Genomic DNA, 17,266 nt, shown 5'->3' on the forward strand with positions numbered 1-17,266 from the left:
GTGTGTGTGTGTGTGTGTGTGTGTGTGTGTGTGTGTGTGTGTGTGGTGATCCTTTATAAGACTCCCAATTAAAAAGGGTTTTGGAAAGCATTGCTGGCATTTATACGAGTTCACAGGTGCATCGAATGTATAATTTTCTACCACTCGATATTATTCATTCAACTACAAGATTTAGCCTCTACATTTATCAACAAGATCTACTTATCAGTATTTTTACAACACTTAGGCTACATCTGAATTATTAAAAGGCTTCAAGAGTATGTTGTCACTTATTTTCTCTACAATGGATCAATGTTCTGCATTCATGGCATAAATGACGCTATACTTTACATAATACTGTTCTACCCAATGGAGGTACAGTATATTCTGTGTTGAGGGCTCTCAGAAGGTCCTGGGTTGACACAGTAGATATAGCTCAATTTAATGAAAGAGGCTTGCTCAGTAATGACCCCAGTGATTCATATATTGTAAAGGAAATCAATCCCACATCAGCTAAGTGCAGAGACAGGATCTTTTGCAGCCTTAAATCTTGGCATTGGGTTATACGCTAAACTGTAGGTTACATTTAACTGGAAAATGTCATTAATGTGCAGAATACGACAGATGAAGTTCATTACAGAGCTGAAAACAGGTATGAAGACAAAACATTGACTCCAATAACGGGCTTTAGAGAGAATATAAAAACGCAGGCCCAAGGCATTGCTTTGTCAGACTGGACTGTTGTGGCACCAGACTGTTGTTCTTTCCATCTATGATTTAACATAGCTGAGCACAGCTAGATGGCACCCAAGAGAGGACTTGATTTTCATGTTTGCCAATCTTCCTCTATACCTGCTCGTGGTGACCATAAATACACTTTTATGCTTCCCGGAGAAATGCTTAAAGAAGCAGTTTGTCCAACTCTTGAATGGACTTGCATGGCAATATTCTTGATGGATGACAGCAGCAAAGTTTAGAAGATGCCCCAGAGAGTTTTCCAATCTCATTTGTTTGGGAGTTTTACATTTGAGACATATAATATACAAAATTCCCACTTTATTTATGTGGGTTTGGACTTCTCTGCTGAGTCTTTTATTCCCACAGTTAACTAATGAGGCAAAGCCCCACCAGTGGCCATGGTCATCTTACTGTAAAGGGAATTTGTTTAAAGGTCTGAGATGTGGTCACTCCAGAACATGAGAGTATGTAAAAAGATTTTAAAAGATCTCCAGAAAACCTTTAACATGTGTTGGCCAGCTGATAATAGGCAAATAAATTGCTCTTGTTCAGTTAAACCTTTTCAGGATCCTTGGCTGCATACCATCCCGGTTGGGCATAACCTGACTAGAGCTGCCACTAACAGTTATTTTCTTTACCGATTAATGTATAATTTTTGTCTAGTAATTCATTATTTTGTTAAACATTTTGTCTAATCCATGTTAAAGAAAAAGGTACATAGGCATAGTGATTAACATTAGCTATCATTTTAAAAAATGGCAACAAGTGAGGAAGCTTTTGAATTTGAAAAGCTAACCAGGAAGTGTTGGGTGTGTTTACAAGATAATAAACTGGCAAGCAAGCACAATGTAAACTAAACGGGCACCCACTTGTAAAACATATTGCTCCATAGTGCTACTTGTAGTCAAAAACTTGTTTAAAAGAAAGCATATTTTAACAAAAGAGCCAGGATTACTGTCAATGTTGTTACCACCTTGCCAACTGTTTATTCCCTCTCAGTAGGCACTATACTAAGACTGACCAACTGGGAGGTCCATATACAAAATGGAATGACCCTCTGCCAAAATAAACCCAGCTAGGCTATACATAGAGAAGTGACCCTTTAGCTTGGGACTAATATGATGTAGCAGCATGAACTAGTGACTCAGTCTCACCCAACAGCTCTGAACTATCATAAATACCTTTCATCGCAGAGCAAGGTGGGTCAGTGCTGGGATTGGTTGATATTATTTTTATAGACCAAACATTTCCCATTAATATTATCATTGTTTGCATTGCATCAATTGTATTGCTTTGTGTGTGACTTTCATACTTGTTACATGTTGTGGCATATGATCAGAAAATTATTATTATTAATACATATAGTGATTTGAACCACATTACTGACACTAGTCTAACCTTTTCATTTATCAAACATTACTACAGAAATGACACTTAACAACTTAGGCCTTGGTGTCACCACTTTATTCTAATGCGAAAGATATGTTGATCAGGCATTGACGCAAACAGGGCTATTTCAATACTCAGGATTAAATTAATTAATTGCTGTCATCACATCAATCCAAGGCCACTCTAAAGAAGACGACACCATGACAGAATTAATAGCTTTCAAAAAATACTGTGTGAACAAATGTCATTTCTAAAAACAAGTTAACAGCTGTTGGAAGGGGAGATCGTAGTGAAGAATATATTGTAGAGATCTGCTCTAACGCCTGTTGGGTGATCCATAGCTGTAACTGACAGTGGTGCTTTGAGTCACATGAACAACACTGAATCAGACTGAATAACCAGACCATATGGGTACCAAGATAAATAGACTGTAACGTAGTTTAAAGTCACATTACAGCACCTTGTGATTTCCTAGTCAATAACAAAATGATTGGTTGGCAGTGGCATGCCTAGTTAGCAGGACATTGTTGCGCTTGACATTTACCATAGCTGCGGGGTCGTGAACTTGAAGCTTAACAGCAATTGAATCATTAAATGTGAACGGCTGCAACTTTGCCATCTCGGAGGCACTGACATAAGTGTTTTCATGCTGAAAAGAGTGACTAACTTCCGCCAAGCTAAACACGTCTTTGTTCAAACTGGGACATTAGGTGCTAAGAGGGACATATACTTCAGGGTTGGTGAAACAATGGTCGCTTTAACAAGCAGATTGTTTGCAGCATTTGATATTAATACCAATTATTATAGATGGATGTCTTCCTGTGAATCAAGTCATGTGTTGTGTCTAGAGAGGCCAAGAAGGAACAATCATTCCTATTCAGACATGATACATTCAGCATACTCAGTTCTTGTGACTATAATGTAAAAATACATTATAATTGTGCCATGCCACAAAACAATTTGCATAAAGATCAAATTTTCCTTAACTATATAAAACAATGGCTGCAATGGTCTTTCAAGGAGGATATTTACCTCTGCTTGGCTATCATTCCGACTCCAATACTGCTATAATAGTAACATCTGTCATGTTTTGTGACTCTACATTTGAAAACATTTCGACTGTGAATGGGAATTAAACAAGAAGGCGCCGTTATCAGATAAATTAATTCACAGTGCAGAATCTGTGGTTCAATAAAACAATCCAAAAAGCTCTATTTCCACTCTCAAACTTTAAGCAAATAGGATGCTCAATAAAAACATTGCACTGGCCCTCTCTGTTAAAAAAATCAATAGTTAGAGGACAAAGAACCTATAGCCATCACTTAATTATCTTATCAGTGTGATTTAGGGGACAAGGATGATGTTAAATAACTGTAAATCCTTATCTTTGACTTTGTGGGTGGTTTATGGCAGTTTCAACAGCAGTTCAGAGACAGAATGTCCATACCTTCTGCCGGTTACACGATTTATAGCTTTATTACTCTTTGTCTAAAAAGAGCAGGGAAACATAATTGAAAAGAAAGAGATAGCAGCCAGCGGGTGGGAGAGCTGGAGAGGGGGCATGCAGGAACTGGGACTCATCATTGCTAGAGACATATCACAGCGACAGTTTTATGGCTAAGGAGCCGGCCCTCAGTATTTTGGGGGCTCGGTTTTATGAAACAAGCAAGATCCAATTTTCTGATTCATCTGCAAAACGGTCCGGATTGAGTTTCGAATTCTGACGTTGGGCTTCAAACTGGCCCACATGAGCGTAAAGGTCACCGAGAGGGCTCGAGGAGTTGAAGTCATGAGTTCCCACTCACACCGTCACAGGCCCGCTCATATTATTGCCCTCAGTGACAACAAGCCTATTGTTCTCCCTGATAAGGCTTCAGTGTGCACAGTAATGGGAATTACGCAGGGCATAAGTCACAGAGAAATTGGGTGACAGTAGATCAATAGATAGTGGTGAAGCCTCGGGGACCATTAGTGAATTGTTTGTCCACTGGTGAGGAGAGTTAGTGGATGTTCAGTTCTGAATTAACTGTCGAAACTAAGAATGCATTAAGCTCAGAGGAGTAAGGGGAAAGGTGCGTGTTGACACAAGTTCATTAGCCTGACCCGTGTGTTTGTGGGACGTTGTTATAAGGTTGCATGCACCTCCTTTTTTTCCCAATACAGGGGATCTCAAGTTTTGTTACAGGGTGCAATGCAACCAATTGGAGCTGCAACTAAAATTATTTCCTTCATCGATAAATTTGTCAATTATATTTTTGATTAAAGGGTCAGTTCACATAAAACACAAACTAATGTTTTCTCTATAGCAATGCAGATGCTTCTGAGTTTATTTGCCTTGTAGATTTTGTACCACCAATTAAACACAATTTACCTCCATTGGGTTGGGATGGAGGCAGAAATTTCAGGGATGGATATATCTTAACCTATTGACCCTTGAATTGTAAATCTTTAGCACTATGGGCTACATTTTGTTTTTAGCTTTTTTGGTATTAATTTATATCAATTTTAATCAGTTTTATTAGTATGCTGTGCGCTGTCCCGTCTGCCCACTTGTACAATGAACTCATGAAGGCAAGTTCCTAACATGTATTATTGTAATGGCAATAAAGTTAAAACAAAATCACCCTGGACAAATAATACCCAAACTATGCATGGCTAAATACAACTAGTGGTAAGTGAGAAAATAAGCTTGATTCAAATTTGAAAAATCATTAAAAATCCATTAAATGTCCCAAAATAAGAAGAAAGCATCACATTACTTGTTTAGTCTAACAACAGTCCAAAATCCCAACAAAATTCCTTTTATAATGATAAAAGATTTGCATTACATTTGGTATTTTTGCATTAATAATGACTTAAACAATGACTTTTCACCAAAATTGTGATCGATACATTTTTTGTCAATTACTCGACTAAACGTTTTTAGCACTACCACCATTTTAGTGATTAATCAAACTATCTGCTTTATTAGCAATGCTGTTTTTAGTTTTTCCCTTTGTCTACAGGATGAAGTGTGTTTCTGTGGCACATGTTTTTGTGGACTGTGGGAAAAGTGCACAGCATGATTAGAGACGCCCTGGAGCCCTACATGGGAGCTAGAGGATGGAAATGCATTAGCCTTAATCTTTAGTGTTCAAAATGATTAGCCAGAACGTGACAACTCCGATAAAACAGATTCCGCTGTTAAGTTCTTCAGGCAAATGCATATTGTGGCCATCACGCCGAGACATTCCCACTTAAATGTGCAGATAATTTGTTGTTGCATTGCATTATTCCTGCCCCATAACCAGACCCCAGCCGAGTAAGCAATGTTCCAATGATAACTAAAGATATTAATTAGTATATCACGATGGCGGCACATGAATTTTCACTACTAATAAATTCCAAGCCATCGAGTTGTGATTTAATTATGAATTATGTAAATGGTTGCCATGAATCATTTAGGTCTATGCATTTTATTAGCTAAATGGGAGAGCAGATTGTAGGCATATCACAATGATGAGGATTTACACACGAGTGATGATAGCACAAGTACAGGAATATTTAGTGACTTGATCACAACTTCATGTAGGCTGCCTGATAATGGCAGAAAACATTTCACATTTATGAATAATTGACTAAAGATGTTATTTAATAGCTATTAAAGGGTCATTTTTACCCAGAGGTCTTAGCTTTTACAGGTTCTTTAGTGTGTACATTAAGCGCTACATGATACATTATTTTACATCATATATTTTATCCATTCAGTTCAATGCGAATTTGTTGCACCACCAAGTTGAGATGTTGCTTTTGGATTTAAATTTATAATTGAACAACATATTGATAACAAGTCATAATTTAAGTAATTTATGAAGCAAAAATGCTAAAACAAATCTTTCCCCAGCTTCTCAATTGTGAAGATTTGCTCCTTTCTGTATTAAACATTTGTAAATTAAATATTTCTGTTTATGGACATTTGTTTCTAGTGAAATCTATATGAGTATATATTCTTTTTACCATTTTTCTTCTTGTCAAGGTAATAGTGCCAGAAACACGGTGTATATTTAGTTTGAAGAGGGCTGTCAAATTGAACTGTCAGGCTGCACTTTTTGATGGAGTCGTATCGCTCGCTCATCTGTCAGTCAAAGAGAAAGACCAAAGTCAAACTTGAGAGTTGAGAGGAGAGGACTTACACGGCATTTTACTGTCTGGGAGAGCAGAGAAGTCTGACAAGCACAGTTCCTCTGTGATTTAAAATGTGTAGGGCATGTTTGCTAAGTAATAAAGTGTATCAGCGAGCCATTGGATAGTTAATACAGTAGGTCACCCAAAGCTTAACAAGTGCTATGTAGAAAAGGATAATCGACTCAATGTTCCCTATAGTCTGTGATAAAAACAGAACATTGCCTCATCACACATACAAAGAAGGCCTACACACAATTTAGAGTACATTAATCATCCTGGCATGTGACATAAAACTCTTTTCCTCATAGACAGTAGACTAGAGTTAGGCCGGCCTGTAAAATGAAATCACCACAACAGTGTCAGACATTGTTCTGGCATACCAGAAAATTCCCAGACACGGGGAGCGTGTCTCTCTGCTGGATTGTTATGGTGTTTACTCACACAAGAGGCATACCCCAAGGCAAGCTCCATACTTCAACCACCCAGCTGGAAGCGTCCCTGCCCCCTGGAGGAAGACTCTAGCCTCCCCTGCTGTCCAGACTCTGTTGGTAAGCAGCAGCAGCAGGGCCAGCAGCCAAGACTATCTGAGAACTGGAGATCACTGAAAAAAAGAGCATCAGATTGCAAGCTATCCATCAGGTAGAACAGGTACAAGGAGATGTCTTTTAGAAAACAGCACTTGAATACTACCATCAGCACACTGTCATTATCAAACAGGAACCTGTGCTGAGATTACTGTGGCCTTCACATGCACTGGAAATCTATCTGTTTGATACATTTTTTTTCTGTGTGTCTTCCCTTTATTCACTAGATTGGAGATAAGAAAATAAAGAACCTTCACATAGTCGGAGGTTATTTTTTGCCACAATGCATCACATGCACTGAGGGACTGAAACACTTAAATGTATACATTAAAAGCCTTTTAAACTTTTTATGTTGGATTAAAATGAAATGTGCATAGTATAAGATCAAGCAGTAAAACAAAGTGCAGCCCTAAATGTGGCTCCTTATTATGTACCTAAATGATTTAGGATTTTAATAATGTAATTTAAAGATTAGTTAAACGTTAATTAATGACAGGCTATGTGATCCCAAGTTTATATTTAGGGGTGCATGTACATTTTGGGATGATTAGGGCATTTTGTCTGCTAGTCCTTGGGTTTAGCATTTGTTCACCAGCAAATAAAAACCTACTTCTCATCACTAATACATGGCGTCATTGTTTGTCTAGCACAGCTATATCTCTAATTCGTCATTTGGGTTGAAGGTCTACAGCTCTGCTGAATGTGCTCAAAGATTTCTACTTCACTACAGAGTTTTGCTCTCGTTTTTGTTTGAAAAATAATTATCAAAATACACCTGAAAGCACTTTTATTCTCTTTGTGACAGAAAAAGTAATGCTCTAAACTAAATTAAATTTCAGAAAAAGAAACAAAAGCTCAGTGTCTAACTGGTGTGGCATATTTAAAAGTCAGAAGCTGCACACACAAATGTTTTTCCCCACTTACTTATTAACAATAGCTCTTAAATAAAGATTACAGAATAAAACAATACATTTGTTTAACATATGTTCTTTTCACCAGAAATAAAAAGCAGACACTGGTGTTTTTTTGGTTGACTGACTGAGAGCGCACACACACACACACACACACAGTCCCTGACAAAAGTCTTGTCGCTTGTGTACAAATTGACCTGAAGTGCCGCTGAAATATATTTCTAATCAAGATTTATTTACAAGAAATGGCTCATTTAATCCCAACAGCTTTTGTAATAATGTGTCAGTGCAAAAAGAAACTGTCAAAAAGTATTCTAATATTCACACTTGGTAAAGCCCATTGAGTCAATTTTTGCAAAGACATAAGTGTTGTCGCCTTGTCATATGGCTTCACCTTTGACTACAAGGATCAATTAGGTCTCGTGTGTATAAAAACCACCCAGTACACTAGACCTTCACATCAACTGCAACTAACCTCTGCAAACATGCCTAAGATTCACCCTGAGACTAAGTTTTGATTATCAAGAGGCTGAGACCAGATCCACTGCGATGTGCAGACACCTTCAATGTCTCAGCGTCAAGTACAGAGGATTAAAAAACATTTGAAGAAACTGGAGATGTTTTCGACAGCCCAGTCAGGCAGACCCCGCAAGACAACTGCTCGAGGACCGTTTGTTGGCTCGAAAATCCAAGGCCAGCCCATTTTCCACTGCAGCAGAGCTCCACCAGACCTGGTCCCCTGAAGTCCCTGTGTCAACCAGAACGTGTTGTTGGATTCTGTCTTGAAATGGCCTCCATGGTCAAATCAGTGCCCAGAAGCCAGCACTAACAAAAGACAATTGAAAAACCGTGTGGCAGTTAGTTGCCAAGGCCACAGCCTGCTAAAAGGATGGACGCTGGAGAAGTGGAAGAAAGTGGATTTTTCAGATGAATCTTCTGTTAATTCACCACAGTTGCCGCAAATATTGCAGAGACCTACTGGAGCCAGCATGAATCCAGATATACCCAGAAACAGTGAAGTTTGGTGGTGGAAAAATCATGGTCTGGGGTTACATCCAGTGGGGGGTGTGCGAGAGATCTGCGTGGAAGCAACATCCATAGTCTCAAATACCAAGAAATCTCAGCTACCTCTTATATTCCCAACCATAAAGAGGCCAAATTCTCCAGCAGGATGGTGCCCATCGCACACTTCCATCTCCACTTCAAAGTTCCTCAAGGCGAAGAAGATCAAGATGCTCCAGGATTGGCCGGCCCAGTCCCCAGACATGAACATCATTGAGCATATGGGGTAGGATGAAAGAAAGCATGGAAGCCCAACCAAAGAATATTGATGAACCTGGGAGTCATGCAAGACTGCTTTCCTCTATTCCCGATGACTCATCAATACATTGTGAATCCTTGCCAAACCGCATGGATGCAGTCCTTCAAGCTCATGGAAGTCATACAAGATATTAAATTTGAATCTCACAGCACCGCTATAATTTGCTGACTTATTTTAGTATTTGCAGTAAATTTGTTCAATTTCTGTATAGCGACAAAACCTTTGTCTTGCCAAAATTTGACCTGTCTTGTTTAAATAATAAATCTTTTTTTAGTGAAACTAATTTATTTCAGTGCATTGAACATCATTTGGGAGGGTTTTAGCTTTTCATATGAGCTATTTCTTACACCAATTGATTAATTAAAAGTCAGGTTAATAGCAGGTGTTTCTACAAAATAGATAAGCGACAAGACTTTTGTCAGGGACTGCACACACACACACACACACACACACACACACACACACACTTTTCATTAAAAAGTCAATCATATTATTTACATGCGAATAAACTAAATGCTTGCTCCAACATAAATATTAAAATGGCACAAAATGTTGATTATCAGCTACTTTTCTATTAGAAAATTAAATCTATCACTAAAACACCAAACTTTTTATTCATATAGTCAGCATTATTTGCATGAGAATAACTGTAACAAGTGAGCTTCACAGCCTTGACAACACTGCCCTCCTCTGTATGGACACCTATATTACATGTCCTAACCTTTTTCATTATCCAACTAATTTACAGTAAGGAGAAGTTCCATGGTCTATTTATCAGCTTTGTCACACTAATTATTATAATTTAAACAGCCTGTCAATTAATTCTGGCCATTTTAATGCAACATTGTGATTGTATTTCACTACATTGCAGGGGGAAATATTTTACTTTTAACTCCACTACATTTTAGACAGCTGTTCCTACTTACTTCGATTTAGACTTCATATGAATGTTGTTTAATGTATTATAATAATAAAAATAAAAATAAAAATAATAATAATAATAATAATAATAAAAACACTTTAATACTCTGCATATAATAAAAACTGCATATAATAAAAACTGAATGGAACCATTCTGCATGAGAGGTACATTTCCTTTTGAGACTAAGTATATTATGCTGATAATATGACGGGAGGGCTTTTACTTGTAACATAATAAATGCACACGTCGGTAGGAATACTTTTACTCAAGTAAAGGATATGAATACTTCGTCTACCACAGTTCAGCCACACACATAATTGCAAAAATCACGGTAATATTTTTCGACATCTTCTAAAGAAAAGGGACATGGACATGGCAGTGAGTCCTGTCCATAGACGTGGTCCTTGCGACGGGCGTCTGTTTTACAGTCCTATCGTGAGAGCAGCAGCCGGTCATATGACCTTCATTATCTCCACATGACTGAGCAAATCTTTGAAGGTTCATTTAATCAGGAATTCAGATAGGCGCTCTGTCAGACGCAAAACCCTTTACTTTTGACGCAACTGTGTGGTGAGTTGTTTTTCCAATTTGCAGCTGCATGTGGGTTTCATTTCATGGCTCAAGTCTGTAGCTCTACATATAAAATATTTGTCATATTGACAATATTGCGTCTAGTTTATTTGGATTTATCAAATAATAATTCAACTTTGATAACAATTTCCGTGTGACTAGCTTTTGCTGGAGTCGCTACACTTTACATTTTCCTTATTTCATCGACGCTGTTCACATTGGCAATCTGCCGGGCTAGTACAGACAGAAACGCAAGAGGTCTCCCGTGCTGCTGCTCATCGCATCTACTCGCAGTATTACGGTACAGCGCCAAAACGAACACGGAAGAGCTTCAGCTGGGATCAGATTTATTGGTATCCGTATCACAATTGTCGTGTAAGAAATGTCTTTTCGTAATATTTCCAAAGAGGCACTGGCTGGATCCATTACACTGGGAGTTGTTTTAGTCGCCGGCTATTTCTTTGGTAAGAACGATCGGTAATCAAGCCTAAAGACTTATTTCATAAAAAAAATAAGATTATATGCAGACTTATCTACACAGAGGAGGAATCCATCTGCGAAATCTGTAAAACCATTGTTATGTTTTGGTTACAAGGTTAGGGTTTAAAACCAAAATCTAACCCGGGTACAGTGTTTTCAGTGTAGATCTAAGCTTATGTGGTTTGGACAGTGGAAACAAGTGAAATCCTTTTTCACAAATCTGAAAGGAAACAGAATTACACAATACATGTCCCTACGGTTTCATCCGTATGACAATAGTAGTCTATACTTGTGGCTTTCTTTTTAATGTGAACTTTTTAATTTGGGTGTTATGTTAATTATTAAGAAGTTACTTTTGAAGGAGTGATCAACATTTGGGTCTCATGCAACCTTAAAGCGCCCTTCAGCTAAGATTACATCATACACTCGTCGCTGAAAGCATTACATGTGGTGCATTACAAGGGTGCCACTTTACCATAAAAAGGTACACAACAATGTAGGTAGTTACTGAGGAACGAATGCTACTTAAAGATTATTACTGATTGACTGTGATTCAAGCACTAATGATTAGTTACTTGTAAACAGACTGGTAGCTACTGTTAAATGATTGAGTAACGAAGGGTTAGCTAATGATTGACTGATTCAAGCAGTAATTATTAGTTACTGATTGACTAACTAATCATTAGCTAGCTATTCATTACTCATTCCTTCCCCAGTAACTACCTACATTGTGGTACCTTAATGTAAAGTGTTACCCATGGCTATAACAGGGATAACACATCATAAGCAAATGTATTAACATTAATGTAGTTCTTCTACCCTTAGAAATGGTAAATCCAAAACTGCAAAGATTTTGAAAATGACAGGAATATCCAGTGATGTACAGACAGAAAACATATAGGGACACATAGAATTGTCACCAGAATGCGACAATTCATTGCATTGTATTGATGCCAAGCTACATTGTCTTACACTTTCCAGTTTTCATTTCTTTATCTAGATCTGTTGCTGCTGGTGCAATAATTGCATTTCCCCACTGAAATCATTTAAGTTTTATCTAAATCCAATTACAACTTACATTACACTGTACATTAACTAGACCAGACATCAGTTTCCTGAAAGATGTATAAGCTGGATGGTAGATCAACGGGCAGTATCAGGCTTTTAAGATCTTTATAATTCTTTTATTGTTAATGTTTGGCCTCAGGGAAAAAGAAATCTTCCAAAATGAGCATCTCTAAAAGTCACGCCGAGGGAAAAGACAACCCACTGCTGCAGTACGTCCTCAATAACTCCTTGAGGGAGCATCCGGCCCTGAAAAACCTCAGACTGGTAAGCTTGTCTTAGTATCCAGAATACAGATGTGCTCTGGCACAATTAAGCACTCAATATCATTCAATGTAATCATGTGTTACAGTGTAAGTTGTGAATCTAATGCAACCGGTTTCCTCTCATTGCTTTCAGAGGACAATGGAACACTCCTTGAACTTCATAATGGTCGCCTGTGAGCAGTCGCAGTTCATGGCCAATCTGGCAAAACTAATCAAAACCAAGAAAGCATTAGAGATCGGTAAGGCCCTCGGACCCAACATCACATCTAGTCTCTAAAAGATACACCTGCTCAGGATTGAGATTCAACAGTCCTTAAACTGTTCAGACACGAGTTCCTTTATGGCGTTTTTCCACTGCTGGTAACGGCTCGCCTCGGCTTGGCTCGGCACGTCGGCTCGCCTCGGCCCATTCTATGTTCGTTTCCATTGCAGATTGCGGAAAGACTGAGCGTGGGCTGGTCACTATAGCAACGCGTGATGAAGTAATTTTCAGCGCGACTCACAACAGCACGTCGGCTACTCGCACCAGCCAGAAGAAAATGTTTTGTTTCAAAAGAAGGGAAGGAGCAACAAAAATCACCGCTAAAAAAACGGGAGTTGGGAATTCTGACGGAGTTCAGACGTCGACATGACGGTTGTTCGCCGACACAACAGGGTAAGTTAGTTTCCTGGTAACGTTAGCTAACATTTGCATGTGTTCAGCGTCGCAGTCAGTATTTACTATACGCTATAAAGTACATGAAAAACCATGATTACACACCAACATGACTGTGTGGATGTTTGTGTTTCAGAGATTCACGCTTTGAAATCGCCGCCGCAGAACGTCTGGTGGGCGATGTCCGACGGTGAAACTCTGGTTTCTGACTACGGGCTTCGTATAATCTGTATGAGAGTCACGGACAGTCTATGACAACGACTGGGATGCATCTGGGACAGAGAGCCAGGGGGACACTGTCACAGGGTGCAGAGGAAGAAGACCGGGAGTTTGGGAGGGTTTGATGCGCTACTTTGAAAAGCTAAATAAAAACTTTGTTATATATATTGTCTTGTTTTTTAAAGAACAGTGTGCAATATTGGAAACGACATGACAGCAGTAGCCCGAACAGTTGAAAAGTGAGAATAGTGAGAGAGTGGATATCTGTCGGTGTCGGGCTAGATTGTTTTAAATGTCCGTTTGTTCGGACACACACTCCGCACTCTTGTTGCTAACAAAGCGGTCATAAGTGACGATTTCTCCGACCAACCAGCAGTCTGCAGGTAACCACGTCACCTTTGGTATCGCCTCGGCTGCTTGGAACCCGACTGAGGTAGTACTAAAAAAAGTACCTGGTAGCAGGTCCAGGGGACTTTTTTTTGTAATGGAAAACCAAAAAAAGCGAGTAGAGCCGTGGCGAGTCGAACAGATACCACGCAGTGGAAAACCGCCATTACATGCACACAAGAAGACGTTTCTAGGAAAAATTGGGTTGTGCAGGAAATTGAGTGTTTATTTGCTGATACTAACTGCTTCCTGATTGTCTTTTTTGGCTAAGCGTTTTGACTGACAGTGAGAGGACATGCTCTGTAGTGAAAGACTGCAGTTTGTCACTACTTTTTTTATAAAAAACAGTTGGTCAAATATTCAGCAGTAGACTCTGACCTACTCACACTTTACAGGTTAATCAGTGTCAGTTTTAGTCAGAACTAGGCTAGTGTTACAGTGGTCTTGTTCTTGCGTTTTTTGTACTGGGAAGTATGTTTATATACATCCTAAATTACCCTAATATATGAATTTCTTTTTAACAGACTGATCATTTATTGAACTTAAGATTTCAATGCACCCATGCACTATAGATGTGTAGTTTGACTGTATTTTTGCCTTTGGAAGAAAAGAAAAAAAAACACTTAAAACTTGAATCAAATTATTTTTAAAACAAGGATGCGGTACATGGTACAGTAATAATGACGTCTTTCATTGCGCCGTAGTGCTGTCACATCTAAAAAGCTGATTAGAAACATGGTTAGCCTACATGTACACATGGCCAAGAAACCAGCTTTCTCCACAAGAAATCTAGCGGATGAAAATCAGGTTTCTCTATTCCCCTGCCACGACTACAAAAAACAGTTGTCTTATATGATATTCAAGAAATCTTTTGCCATATCAATTGTCATCTATTTTGCTGATTTGAGTGCACTCTCATTGCAGGAGTATACACAGGCTACAACACACTGAGCATTGCACTGACTTTGCCTGACGATGGAGTTATAGTCGCATGTGATATCACTGATGAATACACCAACATTGGTAAACCCTTCTGGAAAGAGGTACCATTCACATCTATGTTTTAGTCTTTTTCAAAACACTGTATTATGATGGGGTTCAGTATATGATGTGTAATACTGCTGTATTGTTCCCATATTGCAAAGTGCTGATCAGTGCAGAGGATTTTCATACAACGCAGGTAACAGACGTTCTGTAGCTCTAAGCATGTGCATCTGCATGTGGAGCGGACTTCAGTGGTCTGTCGGTCTTTTGTGTGATAAAAGACAACTATTGGACCAGTCCGCTAAGTCTTTTAATAATAATAAAACAAACCCTTTTTTAAATGATTGGCATCAACACCCCCTTCAGAGCTAATTTTATAACTTTCGAGTTATTTATGTTTAGTCACAGTTAATAAATGCGGACTTCCACTTCCTTCTCAGCATTTTGAATAACTGCAAATCAATGGGTTAATATAGATTTATGGTAAATCTGCTTACATACAGGTATTCACAAGCAATTGTAAAAAACAAACAAAAAAAACATTAGCTTATGTACAATACATAAACCTACAGGTAGCTGTAGCTACGCTGATATCCCAAGGCTCTTATTTCGCCTAATCCAAAAAACAGCAAAACAAGGTTATTGTAAACAATGTATTTTTTGCAAAAATAACTAAAAACAGAATGTATATAATGCATGCATACACTCACAACAGACATCCTAATATACTGCAATACTTTGTTTGTCATCCATCATCAGATAACTTGTCTGCTGCATTTTGACTTTAAATTTTTTTTTCTTTTTCTTTACAGGCTGGAGTCGAGCAAAAAATTGATTTACGCATTCAGCCCGCACTGAAAACTCTAGGTACAGTAATACGTCTCTTTCCTTAACTTACTGCTCTAAATTTGACAGAAGAGTTACAATTTCCAGACAGAAAAATTAAGTCATTCTAGAAGGCGTGTGTGTCTTAATTTTTGTGGAACAACATATCTGAATGGGAATAATGGTAGATCACATCCAGGACTGCCACAGTCTAACCTGCATCTGGTTTAGTCTACCCACGGTGTGTGTGCCCTTTAAAAATCACTTAAATGCCATTTTTGGAAACACCATCAATGATAAATGATAGTGTTTTCCAACTTATTTCTAACTGTTATGATAGTCTATCATAACTGTGAGACTATGGTTATTTCTGTTCTTACATTTAAAAAGGTATCACATCTGCATCAGTTTATTGTTGATGATGCCCAAAAGAGAGTTACTGAAAGGTGTGTGTGTATGTGTGTGTGTGTGTGTGTGTACACATCTGTACACACGGGAAGCAGCTATGCACTGCAGACAAATGCACCAGACGTACATTTGTCTGAAAGTTGTTTCTCTTGCAAAAAAAAAAAAAACTAAAAAAAAAAAAACTACTTCAAAACAATTGCCTTTATGCTTTAAATCTCACCTTTGTGTAGCTTGGAAACACCCACTGTTTTCTGCCTTCCGGCCTCAGGGGCAGTAATGAGCCCATTACGGCTTGGCGCACAACAACAACTAAAGCGAAGAAGACGCCCTAGCGACACACGTGAAATTTATATAGACAGATAGTTAATTTATCATTTATCTGAGGTGTCTGTTATTGTTTTTATGATAACTAAAAGTCCAGCTACACTTCAAGTGACAAAACACACACTGTAACGTGACATTGTTCCAGTGGTGATTCTAAATTATACGCTAGGCTGAACAACAAATCTGACAGGTGAAATCAATTTCCTTGATTACCACAATCAGGTCCAATGTTGTAGCAGCAGCTGCGGTTTAGCTGAACCCCTTCAGCTAAGCTAGTCAGATGCTAAGTGAAAGTAACGTTACACGCCAATAGAACAAACAGGCAAGCAAGCTAGCTAGCTAACGTTACCAGAATGTAGCATTAGTAGCTCGCGGCTACGTTTTGGTAATTTACCTGGATTCCGTTGTCCCGCCAAAGAAAGACATCATAGCTACTTCCTTCTTTACAGTCTAAAAACATGTGGATTATTTCCGAATCAGTTTAGTACACAACATTTTAGTTTAGTTTCTGAAGTTTTTTTCCACTTGACTAAAACAAGCAGAAAGGGCAAAGAGACGTGAAGGTATCGTGACTTCACGCGCAAAGATCATCGAAGAAGTCAGAGGAATCACCATTTATTTATTTATTTATTTTATTTTATTAACCAGTATACACAATTAGTGGAATTTCTGCCAATGTATTACTGATAATTTCACTTCTATAACGATTAACTATGTATCGTCAAACATAAAATTACTAATCATAAAATAACTAATTATTTCATCAAATGTTATCACCAAAGGAGATTTGCATTTGCTTAAATGCTTTTTTGGATGAATGATTCAAAGATTTGTTAACATGGTTAAGCAAAAATCCCCATTATACATCTGAGAGGAAAAGTTGATAACATGACTAAAAGAGGAATACTTTGCCTTTATGATACGAGCACTTTATCAAAGGCTTTATAAATGTGTATAAAAAACTTAATTGTGTTACAAATAGTATGTTCAATCTGTCTGAAAAGGAGCGGGATGAAGCCGAAGCTTGTTGTTATTCCAACTTCTCATTCAACTTTAAATGATTCCTGTATATATA

At 38.2% G+C, this 17,266-nt stretch overlaps 1 protein-coding gene and 1 long non-coding RNA gene across 2 annotated transcripts in view; one reads left to right on the forward strand and one right to left on the reverse strand.

Annotated features, from left to right (window-relative positions):
* Positions 1 to 16,783, reverse strand: part of LOC116671397 (uncharacterized) — a 125,832-nt gene extending 109,049 nt beyond the window's left edge. The window contains exons 1-2 of the long non-coding RNA XR_004327258.1: positions 16,586 to 16,783; positions 6,712 to 6,871 (exon numbers count right to left, since the gene is read on the reverse strand). This is a non-coding gene — a long non-coding RNA (uncharacterized LOC116671397). The remainder of the gene's footprint in view (positions 1 to 6,711; positions 6,872 to 16,585) is intronic.
* LOC116671391 (catechol O-methyltransferase domain-containing protein 1) overlaps positions 10,781 to 17,266 on the forward strand; it is a gene marked incomplete at its 3' end in the record, with an annotated part of 7,321 nt that continues 835 nt past the window's right edge. The window contains 5 exon segments of the mRNA XM_032502630.1: positions 10,781 to 11,042; positions 12,266 to 12,390; positions 12,523 to 12,628; positions 14,575 to 14,693; positions 15,447 to 15,501. Of these exon segments, the coding sequence (XP_032358521.1) occupies positions 10,961 to 11,042; positions 12,266 to 12,390; positions 12,523 to 12,628; positions 14,575 to 14,693; positions 15,447 to 15,501 (487 nt within the window). The 5' untranslated portion in view covers positions 10,781 to 10,960.

The sequence above is a fragment of the Etheostoma spectabile genome, chromosome 21 (assembly GCF_008692095.1).
Source record: "Etheostoma spectabile isolate EspeVRDwgs_2016 chromosome 21, UIUC_Espe_1.0, whole genome shotgun sequence".
In the NCBI taxonomy this organism is placed as follows: Eukaryota; Metazoa; Chordata; class Actinopteri; order Perciformes; family Percidae; genus Etheostoma; species Etheostoma spectabile.